At 43.1% G+C, this 16,287-nt stretch overlaps 1 protein-coding gene across 8 annotated transcripts in view; it reads left to right on the forward strand.

Annotated features, from left to right (window-relative positions):
* The window catches only part of PDZD2 (PDZ domain containing 2), a 309,850-nt gene that overhangs the window by 234,591 nt on the left and 58,972 nt on the right, over positions 1-16,287 (forward strand). For 6 of the 8 annotated variants that reach the window (XM_084882595.1, XM_084882596.1, XM_084882597.1 and 3 more), the window contains 3 exons: positions 7,277-7,419; positions 9,649-9,781; positions 11,482-11,637. In XM_084882595.1, coding sequence (XP_084738721.1) covers positions 7,277-7,419; positions 9,649-9,781; positions 11,482-11,637 — 432 coding nt within the window. The remainder of the gene's footprint in view (positions 1-7,276; positions 7,420-9,648; positions 9,782-11,481; positions 11,638-16,287) is intronic. The other 2 variants (XM_084882601.1, XM_084882602.1) reach the window with 2 other exon arrangements.

The following is a 16,287-nucleotide window of genomic DNA, read 5'->3' on the forward strand; positions in this document are numbered from 1 at the left end:
GTTTTGTTTTTGCCATGTGCCTATAGAAAGAAGAGAGTTGCCAGCTGGAATTTGCATTCTTCATCCCTGTCCATAATCTATAGACTTTATTACTGACTCTTGGTCTTGGAAAGTCAGAATATTCTTAGACACGAATATTTTAGCACCCTTTTCAACCCCAAAATTGTCATCATTAGATGCGTTTATCAACAATTGATAGAAGAAGCTTCCCCTCTTCCCCTACATTCAGATGGTACCCAAATTGGAACCAGTAGATCTTCACAGAAGGTTACTTAAGTCCTTGGGCTAGATGGATTTTTATTTTTTGCTCCAGAATGAGCCCAGGGTTGTGCTAAAATGGAATTTCCAGAAAAACAAATATTAGCTATTTACCTCATAAGCCTTTCAGGGGGAAAATTCCATCCATTTGAATAATGGCGATTAAACATGTCAGTACTGTTCCATTTCTGCTTTATTAATGATTTAATATATCTAAAAAGACTTAATAAATTACAGAGAAGGCTTATAGTGATCATGAGACCATTTTTAAGTGTCAGGTGCTCCTTTTTCTTAGTCTGTTATTTGTTACTAATTTTTATGTGCTTTTATATCCTGTATCCCAGAGCTGTAGGAAAATACTTTCTCTAACAAATACCTTCTTTTAAAAAAACACATATTTTATATGGTTCTATAAAATATTAACACATAATGATAGGGATGCGGCCAGATTCGTTTTTAAAAATACAAAAGTTGGGCCCATCATCTGAAACATAAGAATCTCCTAGGACATAGATAAACCGTTTTAGAGATGTGTTCAGTTACTTATTCCATCTACTAGAGAGCATTACTCATCTGAGGTGACAGTTTTTGCAAGCCTGTTTAGACATATGTGTAGTATTTTTGCAATGCTGCATGATGAAAATGAATACAACCAAAGGTAGTTCCTTAACAAAAACAATCCTACCGTTTGCCAGGCAGGTGAGTTATTCACTGCTGGCGCATGTGTTCCTGGAGATTTTTGTCTTGTAACCTGCCCTATAGAGCACCAGACCTTCCTTAGGCCTTTAGCAGAGACTTCAGTAAGGTCTTAATCTTCAGGGCAGGATGGGAAACTCAGGAGATTGACGTCTCTCAGGTGGTCCCTGATGTTTGCAGCTAGAAAACGCAGCATCAGGATGATCCTCTTCTAGGAACTTCCCCGAGGTAACCGAATGAACTTATGTCCTCCTACATGGTAATGTCTCCTAAGTCCGTGTCCGCACCTTCACCTCTCTCCTGAATCTCGAGTTTTTGCCAATTGCCTGCAGGATGTCTCCATCTTGATTATTTCACATCATGCCTAAACCTCAATGCATCCCTTTCCCACACCACTAGATCTGCTCCAGCATTCCAGGTCTCACCACCCAAAAGCTGCCAAACCAGAAACCTGCCTCAAGTAGTGACCACTCATCCTGGTTTGCCCAGAACTTTCCCTGGTTTTGCAATGACAGTCCCATGTCCTGGGAAATGCCTTTATCCCAAGCCGGGGACAGTGGTGTCCTGGAGTCAGCTGAAATTCTGCCCTCTGTCTCTGACACATTGTCCAGTCAATCAGCAAGTCCTGTCAACTCCTGCTTCTTTTAAGATCTTCCTGCTCACCCCACTTCTCTTTCCTCCACTCCCACAACCTTAGGTTGGGGCCAGGCTGCTTTCGTGTCACAGTAGCCTCTGGGTGGTCACAGTAGTCTCCTACCCTTCTCACTGCATCATCCGCTGTCCCCACTGCAACCAGAGGGTACATCTCATTGCACATGCATGGGCATGCCCGCATACGCTGCCGCTTAAACACTTCTGACAGGTCCACTTGCCTTTGGGGTAATAGCCAAGCAACTTGGCTTGCATAGTGCGTGAGGCCCAGCATTATCTGATCCCTCCTTAACTTTCTGCCTCCTTGATTTGGGCTGGATGAGTTATGGCTGTTTTGTTTTGATTTTTCCAAAAGGCCATGCTCACTCTTATCTCTGAGCCTTTGCAGATGCTGCTCTCACTATACTGTCTTTTCCCTTCCTCATTGTAGCTTAGCTTCTAACTTTCCTGGAAACCAAGCACAATAACACCCTCTCAAGGAGGCTCCATAACCTGCCCCATCTTCAGACATTTCCTCTCTGGGCTCCTGCACTAGTCCCTGCTTATCTTCACCAATGCATGAATCCCATGGATTCCACACCATTTGGCTGTGTGTTCCCAATAGTCTGTAAGGGCAAAGACCTTATTTGTTTCTCTCTCCTAACTCGGTGCCTTGCACCTGTAGGCTCTGTAGCTATAAGTTAATAAAGGCACCCAAGAGCACCAGGCCTGAGAGATGGACCCGAGTTCCAACCCAGCTCTCCAGCTGCTGTGTCCTTTCTCTGAGCTTCCACCATCTCGCCTCAGCCTTTTGGTCTGATGACTAAGAGATGGCAACTTTGACATTATGATCACACATTTCTTCATAGCTTACAGGTTATTCTAAATAAGAAGGGAGAAGCAAGCAGTCTCAGAATATCATTATAATCAGAGCCAGAGTATTTACTGCAGTGAAATTCTAGTTGGGTGATGTGTCTTCTCACATTTGGGGCAAAGATGCTGTTGTAAAAATGTATTTTTGGTCCCAGAAGAAGATGAGGGTCATTTAAATGTGGCCGAGACAGCTCCCTTTAATGTGCCAACCTGTATGGTAAACAAACCCCCTTGTTTGCCTCCATGAAGCGGTGCACGTGTATGCTCGCACAGTCCTTGGCGCTTAATAGGAAAAGTAGCCCTCTGGTGGCATCCATGCAGGAGTCCATAGCGTCCAATTTTGTGGTTTGGCTTTTTCTCATCAGACTGACAAAGTCTTGTTGCCCTTTAAGCTCGCGTGAAGGGAACCGCAGCCTGAGCCATCTGTCTAGACGGGATCTGTTTCAGAACTCAATTGTGTCTACAACTGGATCAGTGTTCACACGCTGAACATTGGCAAACACGCAGGTCTCGCATCTGAGCCAGCCTCTTAATGTCAGTCTCAATAACTTCTGAAGAACTGTAAGATTTGTGGGTAAACATCTTAGAACTGTTCATTTCATGGCACTTATGCATGTTGTGATGTGTGAGGTACTGTTCGAGCTGTTATAAAGAACCCATTGGTAAATGAGAGACAAGGTTATCTTGGCATTTATCACATGGAAGGAGCCACAAGCAATAAGTAAGCAAATAAACAAATGAGAGCGTTAGATGGTGACGAGTTCTATAAATGAAATAAAACAGGATGAAGTGAAAGGTGGTGGCTGGGCAGTGTCATGGGTCGGGGGCTAACTGATACTGGATATTAGCAAAGACCTCAGTCAAGAGGCAATGTTTGAGCTGAAGAGTGTCAAGATAAGGTAGCCCTGGAAATCTGGGAGCAGCCAGCACATGCAACTGCCCTAAGACAAGGATGATAATGTTCCAGGAGCAGAAAAACTGAAGCACAGTGAGTGACAGGGAGAGCACTAGGAGTGACTTGGGAGATGTGGGCAGGGCTAGATTACAAAGAGTGGTGTATGCCATCATCAAAAGCTAGCCTCATTCTAAGGGAGCTGTTGAAAGGTTTAAGATGAGAGCATCATGAGTTTTGTTTTGTTTTTTGAAGTTCACTCTACTTGTATAACAAAGAGTAGTTGGGTTGTAGGAGGTGAAGAATTAAAAAGAAAGACCAGGCTGGAGACTATTGTGATAACCCAAGGTAAAGATGCTCTGGCTTTGACAGGATGGTAGCAGGGAAGAGGGGCAGAAGGAGATGGATGTGGGTTTATTTTGCAAGTAGAGCTTGAAGATCTTGCTCATGGTTTGGGTTAGGCAGTAGAAGTAGGAATCAAAGATAACTCGTGGGCTTTTGGGTTGTGTATCCTGTTTATCTTGAGTAAATGATAGTATTTTTTTCATTGAGATAGGAAAGTCTAGAGTTGGGGGGCGGGGGCGAGAAACCTGTTTTGACCATACTGAAGTATGTATAAGATATGCAAGAGGAACTGTAAGGAGGCAGTAATAATATTAATGATACTTAATATTATCATATTTAATTTGGCCAGTTGGTGTTTGGCCAATACCAGCTTTGGCCAAAAAACTTCAAACACTGACTTTATTTTTAACTGAGCACTGCATTCAGCTATATGCAGATAAATTTAATGCCATACTGACAGTTGTACAATTGAGACTGATAACATCTGCCTCTTCCTGTCTGTGCCTTCCTTTGAACTCCTGATTAGATGACCAAGAAATTCCAAGGCAAGGAAACTTGCATTGCTTTCTGTGACCTCTCTCCTTAGAATTCCTACTTTCGATTATTGAAAAAACAAAATAGCCCTAGCCACTTTGGCTCAGTAGCTAGAGTGTCAATCTGTGGATTGAAGGGTCCTGGGTTTGATTCTGGTCAAGGCTACATACCCAAGTTGCAGGCTCGATGCCCAGTGGAGGGCCTGCAGGAGGCAGCCGATCAATGATTCTCTCTCCATCATTGATGCTTCTATCTTTCTCTCCCTCTCCTTTCCTCTCTGAAATCAGTAAAAACATTTTTAATTAAAAAAATAATTAAAAATAAATAAAATATGTATTGGATAAAAGGGTGAGGGATGGTGTGTTTCTTGACTAATATATCTGGAGACTATGTTACAAACTTTTTCCTGCCCTCTGAAGCCATTTTTATTAGACATGTATTTTATTTTGCTTTTAACTATATCTTGAGACTATGTCACAAACTGTTTTTTCTGCCCTCTGAAGCCATTTTTATTAGACATGTATTTTATTTTGCTTTGGTCAGGGGCAGGAATATGGAGTGGGGGTGTGAAGTGAATGTGTGGGCACGTTTGACAAAAATTGTGTTTAACTTTCTGTCAAGGATACATTAGGCTATTGTTCTTTCCCAGTTATCATAGTTTTGCATGTTTCTTATCACAAGTCCTATTTCTGAAAGGATTTAAAAATCTAGTATTGTCACACCATCTATGAGGCATACCTAACGTGTTCTTAAACACGTTAACAAAAGAACAGTAGGGCAGGGGAAATGGTAGTATAACTAGTAGTGGGGATGGATAGGCTTTTACTAATTTGAGCTAAAACCAAATGAGTTTTCATATTTCTAGACTCTAATAGTGGTCCCTGTGGCTCTTGGGAAAGAGTTCTATGGCTTTTCCTACAGAGAGTGCAAAGCACTGGCCCACATCTTTAAGACTCCGGGAGCCATTGGCATATCTTCCAAGGAAAAAGCAAGTCAGGCCACTGTCTGCTCTAGTTTCTCAACTGTGTCATGAGGCCCAGGGAGGCAGCCACAGGCTGACCCTATGTGCTGGTATGGGATGCCCAGCGAGCTAGGACAACAGAGAACCAGTTTGTCCCTGAATTTGTTCCCTCTGGGGCTATCCATCTGATAGGCCATCCTTCTGGTAGCACTGATTTTCAAGGATGTTTCTTGAATCAGTGGAGCTAAGTGAGACGTTGAGGGCCAGGGAGGCTGCTTCTGAATGGGGAAGAGAGAAAGGTGTTCCAGAGGTCAGAGGCAACAAACCAAAAACTGTGGAATCCTAAGTGAGCCGATGGGATGATATAGAGATTGTTGACAAGTTCATGAACTGCTGTGGTAAGCCAGTGACTTCTGAAGTTACATTTGGCCAGACAGGCTTCGTGTGTCTGTGGTGAGCGGATGAAGGAGACAGTTGGCACCCACTGCATGTTGCTGGGGTAATGGAGCCCCACTGAGCAGCACTAGAAAAAGTTAGGATCCAACAGGTCTCTGTCTGGTAATAATTTCCCCAGACATTCCTATTGCTGCACATCAGTGACCGTTCAACATCTGTTTTTTTTTACTATTGCATAAAGTTTCATTTGAGTTTCTGACAGTATGTATTTCAGATTTTCTAAATGCTTCACATTCCTTCTCTTTTGCCAGCAGCTTGAATGGGCAGAGTGCCTATTTCTAGGAGGATGATAGCTTTGTCCATAGGAGACCTTACTGATTGTTCCATTGGACCTTCATGATGGATGAAGAAAGCAGATGAAGAATGCAATGGGACCCATACCCATGTGTCTAGAGCTAAAAAAGAATTGTAGGTGTGAGCCCAAATAAGACTCAGAATAAACCACTTGGGCAGGTTTTGCTTTCTTTTCTCGGAATAGCTAAGTAGCTGAGGGAATTCAAACACTTAGCAGTGGGAATATGTTCGTGTCCTTGGAGTGAAATGGGGAGTCTATGGGAAATGAACTGAATCAGAAAGGCTAAGTGATTCTCAAAGGTGTTTTTTGAATCAGTGGAGCTAAGTGAGACCTTGAGAGCCAGGGAGGCTGTTTCTGAATGGGGAAGAGAGAAGGGTAGTCCAGAGGACTTAGAGACATTTATTCATTTTTTTTAAGAGGTTAAATGTGAGTTGAATTTTTTAATGTATTGAAAGAGTGTATATACCAAATGTCTGTAGAAGTCGATAACAAATTCATCAACTAATGTACTGTTTTGGTTTCTCCTACCAAAGATATCATTTATATGTTCTAAGGAAGTTTTAGGTTCAATTTAATGTGATATTTTTAACACATATGCAGATTCTACAACTATAGGTAATATTTGATTACCTATCAGCATTTATTACCTACCTAGAATGGGGAACTAGATGTTGAGAACATTGCCGCCTATTTCCATAAATATCTCATTTAACCTTAATAATAAACCTGAAATATTAATAATTATCCCTTCTTTAGAGGCAAGGAAACTGATGTTTTTAGGCATCAGGTGACTTTCAGAAGTACTAAGCTTCAGAGCTGGGCTCACTGTAGCGAAGTCTCCTGGCGCCAGGACCTAGCTTGTCTCCCTTTCATCTTCCCTTATTAATTACTAGCTGTGTGCACAGTGCTATCTGGGTTTCGGGCACAAGCAGCTTCACTTAACAGAATCCTGCTCAGGGAATTGAATCATCAGTCTTGCTGTACTGTCTAGTATCATTGCCGCTAGCCATTAAATAGGTGGCTATTTCAATTAAATGAAGTTTAAAATTTATTGTGTCAGTTGCCTCTCACATTTCAAGCACTGAATAGCCACCTGTGGCTGGGACTCCATGTTGGATGGTGCAAACATAGGCCATTCCCATCATCGGAGAACATTCTATTGGACAGCACTGTCAGCGAGACTTGTTCTGATCCAAAGCATTTTGTCTCCAGTGGTCACCAGCGATGTCTGTTGAAAAGTGATGAGTATTAGACCTGACCCAACACCTCCTCTCTCCTGCGTCAGTGCTGTGCATCTGTCTGTGTACTTCATGGTGTGCTCACTTTTTCTTCCAAGGAGGAAGTTGGCCGGATATGGAAGCTGGAACTGCTTAAAGAATCAGATGGGCTGGGAATTCAGGTTAGTGGAGGCCGAGGATCAAAGCGCTCACCTCACGCTATCGTTGTCACTCAAGTGAAGGAAGGAGGTGCCGCTCACAGGTGACTAGTTAACTCTCTCTTTCTTTCTCTTTCTTCTTATCCTCTCCCTTCCCTGCCCCTGGGCCCTGGGTCTTCCACTTGGTCAAAGCACTAGCCATTACAATTCACAAGGGTTATGCTGGAGCACAGAGGGACACCAGGCCTGAGTGGTTTTATTTAAACCTATCTCTGAGCATAGGAAGTGGCTAATTGCTGGGGATATTGTAGGTTTCCCCAAACCATCAAGGAGAAATGTGATTTCTTTCTAGTCCACTTGGAGTTTCAAGCAAATGTTACTTATCCTAACTTTTAGATGCCAGTCATATGTGGTTTCTTATCAAGACTGTACAGATAACAGAATACCACATCCTGACATCCTAATTTCTAGAAGACAGTGACTAATGACTTGGGAAAGTGATTGGTTTTAAATATGACCACAGTTTACGTGTGGTGTCAGGATTCTATGCACACTTATACACTCTTATCTCTTTCTTGCAAATGTGAAGGGGGGAAAGTAAATGTGAACCTTTCTCCTTGTGACCTGAAAAAATTCATACCTCTAAACTTTTCCAATCTGAACAATTATCTGAAATAGGAAGAGAGACAGTGCTTAGGCAGAGGTCTACAAAAAAACACACACAAAGAAATCCTGTTGGAATTACAGGGATGTAGCGGTCCCAAAATTTAAGGCATGCCCTTGGCCATGCTGGCTAATTGCTACCCTGTTCAGTAAATCCTCACTTAACATCAACAGGTGCTGCAACTTTAAGCAGAACAATGTACAAAAGCCAGTTTTACCATAGGCTAGCTGATATAAACAAGTGGTAAGTTCTTATAACACCTCGTAAACATTTCAATGAATCGGTGTTTAATGAAATGTTATTCAAGGACCTGCTGTACATAGGGCATCTGCTGTTTGCAAGGCACGGTGGGATATGTGCATGTTTTATGCCCACATGTATACAGTAGACAAATAGAATTTCACTGGTAAGAAGGAGAATGTAGTGTCCTGGAATTTGTATTGGTTGGGCCAAGTACCCCGATAATGAGGGAGATATGGCAAATCCAAGCAGTACTGGCCTGCCCAAGGTCAAGAAGGCACTCACAAGTAGATCTCTTGAGGTGGAGTTGAGGAGCTGAAGGTTATTTAGTCTAAAGAATGGAAAACTAACCAGAGAACCAGGGTACAGACTAACTGTTTCCTGCTAACTAGTCCTCTAACTAGAAAGTAGGCTAGTGACTAAAGTAGAGATAAGATTAACTACACTTATCTTTTATCTATGTGACAGTATTTATTGAAGAATGAAGCTCATTTTTATCCAGGAGAGCATCATTAAACTTCCCAAATGATGTATGCTTTAAGTAACTCCCATTGGGTAGTCATTTCCCCACTAATCCTAGGTCTTAGGTTCTAGTCTGTCTTTGGAAAGTTGGCAATTAGGAAATTCCTGTGCCCAGAGATAAGCTTACATAGAGCGGTTCTTGTCTATTTTCCCTGTGAGCTGTTTATAGTGGGTTTCTCATTTCTTTTCACCCTTATCCAGGAGTTATGTATGTGTCACTATCTGCCTCTGGGGTGTATAGTTCACACGTGGGCATTCTGGTCAATAACAGGAGAGCAAGATGGGATGAAAGAGGGAAACAAAGGGATGGGAACAGGGATGATCTCAGTGGCGCTGTGGTTAAGCCATCCCGGGGACACTGGCCAAAACAATTGTATTCTTCTTAATTCCAGAATCCCCGTCCTCCACAGTGGCTCACCACTCACCTCCCTGAGGGTCCAGGTGTGTGTCCTCTGTGGTTGGTGTTATGCTTGCTCTCTTCCCCTTCTCTCTCCATTCTAAGCAACTAGTGGGGTCCTTGGCATTTTCCACCTTAGGAGTGTTTGAAGGACATATGCAGAGGCAGTTGGAAGTCTCAGGTGCCCCTTGTCCTCCTCCTTTTAAAGCCTGAATTCGTAGAAAAGAGTATGATGCGAGTCCTAGAGGATGGAAAGAAACTGGTGAGGGAGGGAAGAATGGAAGGAAGTTGGCTGATTTGTTGAAAGGAAACAATGGAACAAAGATCCACAGATTGGAGAGAAGCAGACTTGGGTTTGAGTCCCTACCCAATACTTCTAGTTGCCCCTGCCTTCTCTTTAGCCTGGTTTTAACTGTTTTCTGTCACCACCCTCCTGGCTCCAGTACAATGTCCCTTCTCAGGCCTAGGAAGTCTTGATAAGGGAGTTTTCTCCCATCTCTGTTTCCTCAGGGATGGCAGACTGTCCTTAGGAGATGAGCTGCTGGTCATCAATGGTCACTTACTGGTCGGGCTGTCCCACGAGGAAGCTGTGGCCATCCTTCGTTCAGCCACTGGAATGGTTCAGCTGGTCGTGGCCAGCAAGGTAGGTAATTTTGTGCTTTTTGAATATTTCCAATGGTGATGTGAACTTGGAGACCTCCCCAAGCACTATCCACTGTGGTGGGGCGTTGGGGAGGATGTAGGAGGCAGCCAACCAATGATGTTTCTCTCTCATCAATGTTTCTATCGCCCTCTCTAAAAATCAATTAAAAAGCAATTAAAATCAATTATAAAAATCAAACAATTAAAAATCAATTAAAAAACAAACTCCTCCCTACACCTGGACTGTGAGCAAGACTGTAGTGAAAGAAAAGGAACAGAAAAAGAAAATTCCCTGCACTGAAGGAGTATTCCATGAGGTTAATTTACTGAATCCACAGATTCATATTTAGGGAATGTTTAAACCCTCTCATATATTCAAAATTCATCAGAGTTTTATAAAATGTGATTAGGGAGGGAGGAGTTTTTAAAAATTTACCTATTCTTTCTTCTTAGAAAATACTGACAAGAACTCTCTAAAAACTAGAGACCAGCAAACCCCCCAAAGTTGGGAAAGTTTTTCCCATTCAACTTCAAAGGGTGAATAGAACTGAGACTCAAAAGCAAGATAATAGTGGGCAGTTAAGCCCCCTTATAGGTCTGACCTTAATGGAGTCTGGTTCCATGCATTTTCATTGACCTTAAAAAGTTGTTCAAGGGCTACATTTATTGCAAAGACATCATCTATCTCCACTTTGGCATTGTAATTCAATAAACAATATGATCTCATGAACATAGTGAGAGGAGGATACAGTGGATATTCAAACTCTGTGCTAGGCCTGGGGCCACAGTGATGAGCAGAAATGGTGTTCAGTTTGGGAAACTCTTGGACAAGTAGGGGAGATAGATAGGTCATGCATTGCAAGGCAATAACAGAAACAGTAAAGGACATTAGAGGGGAAAAAGGGAAGTGGAAGGCCTCCTGATGGGATCCAGGAAGGCCTGCAGGAAAGGGTACTCACGCTTCGCCCAAGTAAGCCTTAGTCATGAGGCTTAGTCATGAGGATGGGTGGTTGTCAAACTGCAACTCATGAGCCACGTGCGGCTCTTTGGCCCTTTGAGTGTGGCTCTTCCACAAAATATCACGGCCTGGGCGAGATTATTTTGAAGAAATGGCATTAGAAGAAGTTTAAGTTTGAAAAATTTGGCTCTCAAAAGAAATTTCAATTGTTGTACTGTTGATATTTGGCTCTGTTGACTATTGAATTTGCCAATCACTGGTCTAGGCTGAGAGGGCTGCTTGTAAAAAGCAATAATAGGGCCAGAGGCAACCTGGGGGTTTGGAAGTCAATGTGGCTGGAATGGAAGGAAAGATGGTGGGAGATGAGTTTGGAGAGCTGGGCAGAGGCCAGATCTCTAAGATGTTATCCTCTCAATGAGGGATTTAAACTGTATCCTGAGAGCAAGACAGGGGAGGGCATCAGAAGATCACAAGTTCAAGGATCCTAGATTAACCATAGAAACATTCATCTAAGAAACACAGATTCCTCAGGGGGGGAAATAATTTGGGTTGAAATTGGGTGCACACCCCTGACATTTGAGGTAATCTTGCAAACCTGGAAGTGTGGAACCTACGTTCCATGTAGTGTTCAGGTTGGAAGCATGTGACCACCCCTGGCAAACTCTGCTGGTTTTCTTTGACCTTGACCTGAACATTGACCGCTGATGCCATTGTGTAATTCATGGACCTTTGTGTTCCCGTAGGAAACCTCTGCCGAGGACCTCTTGAGGTTAACGTCTAAGAGTTTGCCTGATCTGACTAGCTCGGTAGAGGACGTATCCTCTTGGACTGACAACGAAGACCAGGAGCCAGACAGGGAAGAGGACGAAGGAACTGGCCCGTCCTCCATCCAGGGAGCTGTAAGTGCCCATGGTTTCCTGGTGGCTCTGCTGGAGATGGAGTGCTGGGGTCAGGGATAGAAGCCTGAGATAGTGTGATAGGGACCAGGCGGGCAAAGGACCGTGGTTGCCTTCTTTTTCTTTCTTTATTTTTATGTCAGAATCTTTCAGAAAGATCTATGAGGATAAGGCTTTTCACTTAAAGAAAAAACGTTGAAACTGGAAACACACTAAAGAGAGCAACTAGGTGTTAAGTTCAGTGAGTATATCAATTGGTAGGATGATTAATAATATATACAAGGATTTTATGGCTACTCTTGATAGAGTGTTTGAAAAGTATTGTTTGTGAATTTAAACGGAGACTGAGTGATTTTTGGTTGAAAGTGGAATGTAACACCATACTCGTTCACGCAAAGTTGTATAGATAGGTCTTAAATTTTTAATCAAACTAGGACTCTTCAAGGTGTGTAGCTCTTCCTTACACAGCCTCGAGCCCTCATGGTTTACTCTTTCAGTGCTGCCTGGCACAGTCGGGAGAGCTCTCGGTTCACTGTGGCCACTGTGTGGCTCCGTGGCCTCTGCTTTGTATCATTTTCAGTCTAAACTCTCATTATCCCTCATTCTCCAACCAGCCCTGGGCAGGGTGCTCCCTTTCTGCCATCTGGAGCCCCTTAGAATTGTTTGGTCAGAGGTTCTCTCCAGGAAGGTTCTTTAAACTTCTGGTAGTACCCAGCTCCCTCATCACCAATGTCATTACCTTTTTTTTTTAAGTTACCAATTAATTACATATGGTTTTATACACTTATCATTGTAGTTTTTCCAAAGGAATTTCAGTGCATTCTGCCCAACACACTTTACTTGGGGAACTTTAGGTGGTCTTTACATCTCACACCCACAATCACAGTGGAGACACCAGACTGATCCTGCCTTGGCACTCCCCTTTCTCCGTGCCTTGGAGGCCACCTCCCCCCACTCTGCTTCTGCTCCATCGGGGAGCAGAACACTCACAGAGAGGGGGCACCCGGCTTCTTCCCTGACTCTCCCCTGCACCTGAACACTGTCCTTTGTGGGCCACTCCCTTGAGGTCCTATTTGCACCAAGAGAACCAGGAGATGGGCAGCTGGCACAGATATCTTCTGCACGTCACAGTCTGCCCTTGGGACCTTTTAAAGATGCTGAACTACTGAAAAAAAAATATTTATGCAGGGTGTCCCAAAATAATGTAGATACACTTTAGCAGCTGATAGCTCAATTTTGGAAATGAAATGTATTTTAATAAATACTGCCTTTATAATTATTCAAAGTATGTGTATACATTTTTGGGGGCACTATATATATATATATATATATATATATATATATATATATATATACACACATACATACACACACACTTTTAGTTCTGTGTGTACAATCCAAGACTCACCATTTTATCACTTTTAAGCACTGACGAACCCCCTTAAATGAAAGAAGCCCAGTGCTGCTTAGTCAACTAGGTTACCGAGCCCTTCGTTCCACAGAGGAGAGGGACTAAACCTGCTGCCAATTCCACTCAGACACTGACTGGTTTTGCACCTGTACATGGCAGCGTGCTCCAAGCACTTAGGCCGAGCACGTGTAATACAACCACGGAGGGCCTGCCAGGAGCCTCCCTGTGATTTATTTTTCATGGCTACAGTACGCAGCAATGAGACTTTCCTTTCAAAGAGCCCCAGCCATGCTTAGGATAAAACCATATGGTGAATATCAAGTTTGAGGAATGAAGGCAGGCAAAAGGGAGACGGGGATGGGCAGTGAAATTCCAGTCATCTGTGTGATGGTCACCCACCTTTGTGGGTGGGGAGGGAGAGGGCGGAGGCTGGCAGCATTGTTAACTAGAAACTTGTTAAAATACAAATCCTCATTTTACAATGGGGAGGGGGTGACATTCAGCTGGCCGCTCAAGGCCACAGACTTTGCACCCTAGAATCGTGTCCCAGTTTGTCTGTACCCTTGTAGGAAAGGCTCCCGCACTGTGACTTCCTTGAAGCTGCGACTGGCCACATTGGGCACCATGCCAAGGTGGAGCTGAGATCCAACCCCTGCTGAGATCCCTAAAGCTACTCACAGCTTGAAAAAAAAAAAAAAAATAGTAGTGCCCAAACTGGCAGCATCCAGCAGCTCACAGTTAAGGAAAATATTCCGAACGGTTCGATGGCCTCTGGGGTGTGGATGTGGTTTTCTGTCATTGAGATCGTAGGCAAGCGTGGCATCACTGGCATAATGTGTGAAGATCAATTTTTAACATCTCTTTCTTTTTGGTTTATTATTTCAATGTTCTTGGGCCATAAGTGATCAGAATGGTATTTGAATTTTCAGAAAGATACATTAAAAAAAAACAAACAAAAACCCATGACAAATCCTTAGGTCCCACCTGAGACCTGCTGAGTCAGAAACTCTTGAGGGTGGCGGCCAGGAGTCTGCTTCTCATTAAACCTTCCAGGTTGTTTGGACTCGGGCTAACATTTGAAAATGTTAGAGCCCGCCAATAAAATGGCCATGGCACATGTGTTCTTATTGGCTGCTCAAAAAGGGTATCCTTTCTTAAGTGTAAATGAATACAGTTCTTTTTTAAAAAAATGAGATTTTTCAGGGGGGAAACGATCCCTCTCTGGTCTTCTGGTTTGGCTCAGTGGATAGAGCATCAGTCTGCGGACTGAAATCAGGTCCCAGGTTTGATTCTGGTCAAGGGCATGTACCTTGGTTGTGGGCACATCCCCAGTAGGGGGTGTACAGGAGGCAGCTGATCGATGTTTCTCTCTCATCGATGTTTCTAGCTTTCTATCCTGCTCCCTTCCTCTCTGTAAAAAAATCAATAATATATATACCCTGTTTCCCCCAAAATTAGACAGTGTCTTAATTTTTCTCCCAAAGTTGTGCTACGTCTTATTTTCAGGGGATGTCTTATCTTTCCATGCGCTAGGTCTTATTTTCGGGGAAACACGGTATATATATATTTAAAAATAAGAATAAAATGAAGAAAGGAAAGAGAGGTTCAATGTAACAGGGTGTGAAATAGGTGACACCTCTTAAGTGATTAAGAGCCTGTCTCCCTTTTATTTTTAACAACAAAAAATAAGTGCTGATTGCCTTTGCAAATCCGCTGTTGTCAGAGCTCAGTGAGGAAGGTTTTGCTTCGCACATCCATCAGCAGACCTGTCTCCGGCTTCCTCTGACATCAGGGAAGCAGTGCTAACATTGTTGGAATCACTCGTTTGGGAAACTCTTGGAGAACTTTGAGGTGATCAGGGTTTAAGCAGGAATAAAAGACCTCAGCTCTCGAAAGGAAAGGAGAGCCAAGCTGGACCTCACGACTCAGTAAGTCTGACGCTGGTGTTTGAGTCTTTGTTTGTTGGCAGCATCGAGAGGTGTGAGAACCCGGGGAACAGTCTTCAGGAGAAGTCAGCATCCTCTCGGGTAGATACCTACCCAGATACAAAGAGAAAGGAGAGGCGCTCCTGTGCTGTTTGAATTGAATAATTGATAAAGTGTTCACTCTAAATGTTTCCCAAAGTGTCCGGGGGTTGAGAACTTGTATTGCAGCATCTGAAAGTATCATTTCAGGTTGAATCAAGCTGCCCTGGGAAGTGAGTGTGAGCTAGATTTTTCTGGTGAGTTGAATTTAGAGCTTAATGTAAAAATCAGTGAGCACCGAATGTGCAAGCTTGTGATTAGTATTAAGACAGGAAGCTTTCAGTGTCTGATTGACAATCTGATCTTCACAGAGAGAAGCTACTGATGCAGAGAGACACTGGCAGGACATATTGCATGCTGGGGTCTAGGCATGAAGGATGTATGTATCTGGGAAGACTTCCTAGAAGAGGTGGCACTTAACACAGATTATAGTGATGTATTTATTCATGTGACAGTTTGGTTAATGTCTTTCCCTATTAGTAAAGGATCCATTAGAGTAGAGCCCACATCAGCTTTGCTTTCTCTTGTATCCAGTGCTCACTGTCATCTCTCAGTATGTATTATAGGATGGATGGTTGGTTGGACAGGTGGGCAGACAGGTTGCTATAACGTCTGTCATTCCTAATGCACCTGTAGACTCCTTATAAGATTTGGTTGTCTTGCACTGACTTGCCCATCTTCCCCAGCACACCATGAATTTTAAATGGGCATGACACATAGTAGGTGCTTATTATTTATGTCTGAAAACTAGAAAGTCTGTCTGCCTTTCCCTTCTGGGCATTTCATCTCAGACACGAATAGCAGTGATGTAGCAATCATTTCTAGAATTGAAAGGACAGTGTCTCTTCCTTTGAGGTAGGAGATTTGTGGCAGCACCTCATGAACAAATGAGTACATTTCGTGTTGTTTGATTGATTAAAATTTGAAACCTGTAGCAGCTATAAAGAGAATTTAGGGCTTGATTTTTAACAAATCAATACAGCTATAAAGAGAATTTAGGGCTTGATTTTTAACAAATCAATAATAAAGACTAAGGACGGAACATCCCCAGGGAGTTGGTGAAGTGGGATGTGAGTGAAAAGACCAGGGAAAGGACCATGGGCCTGCCCGTCTCCAAGATGCACGTTCTGGTGAAATCGAGCTACGGTGCCAGAGACCTTGGAGATTAGCTGGTCCAAACTTTGCATTTTATAGTCTAGACCACATGTGTCAAACACA

Source organism: Pipistrellus hanaki (genome assembly GCF_964339955.1).
Source record: "Pipistrellus hanaki genome assembly, chromosome: 4".
NCBI classification, from domain to species: domain Eukaryota; kingdom Metazoa; phylum Chordata; class Mammalia; order Chiroptera; family Vespertilionidae; genus Pipistrellus; species Pipistrellus hanaki.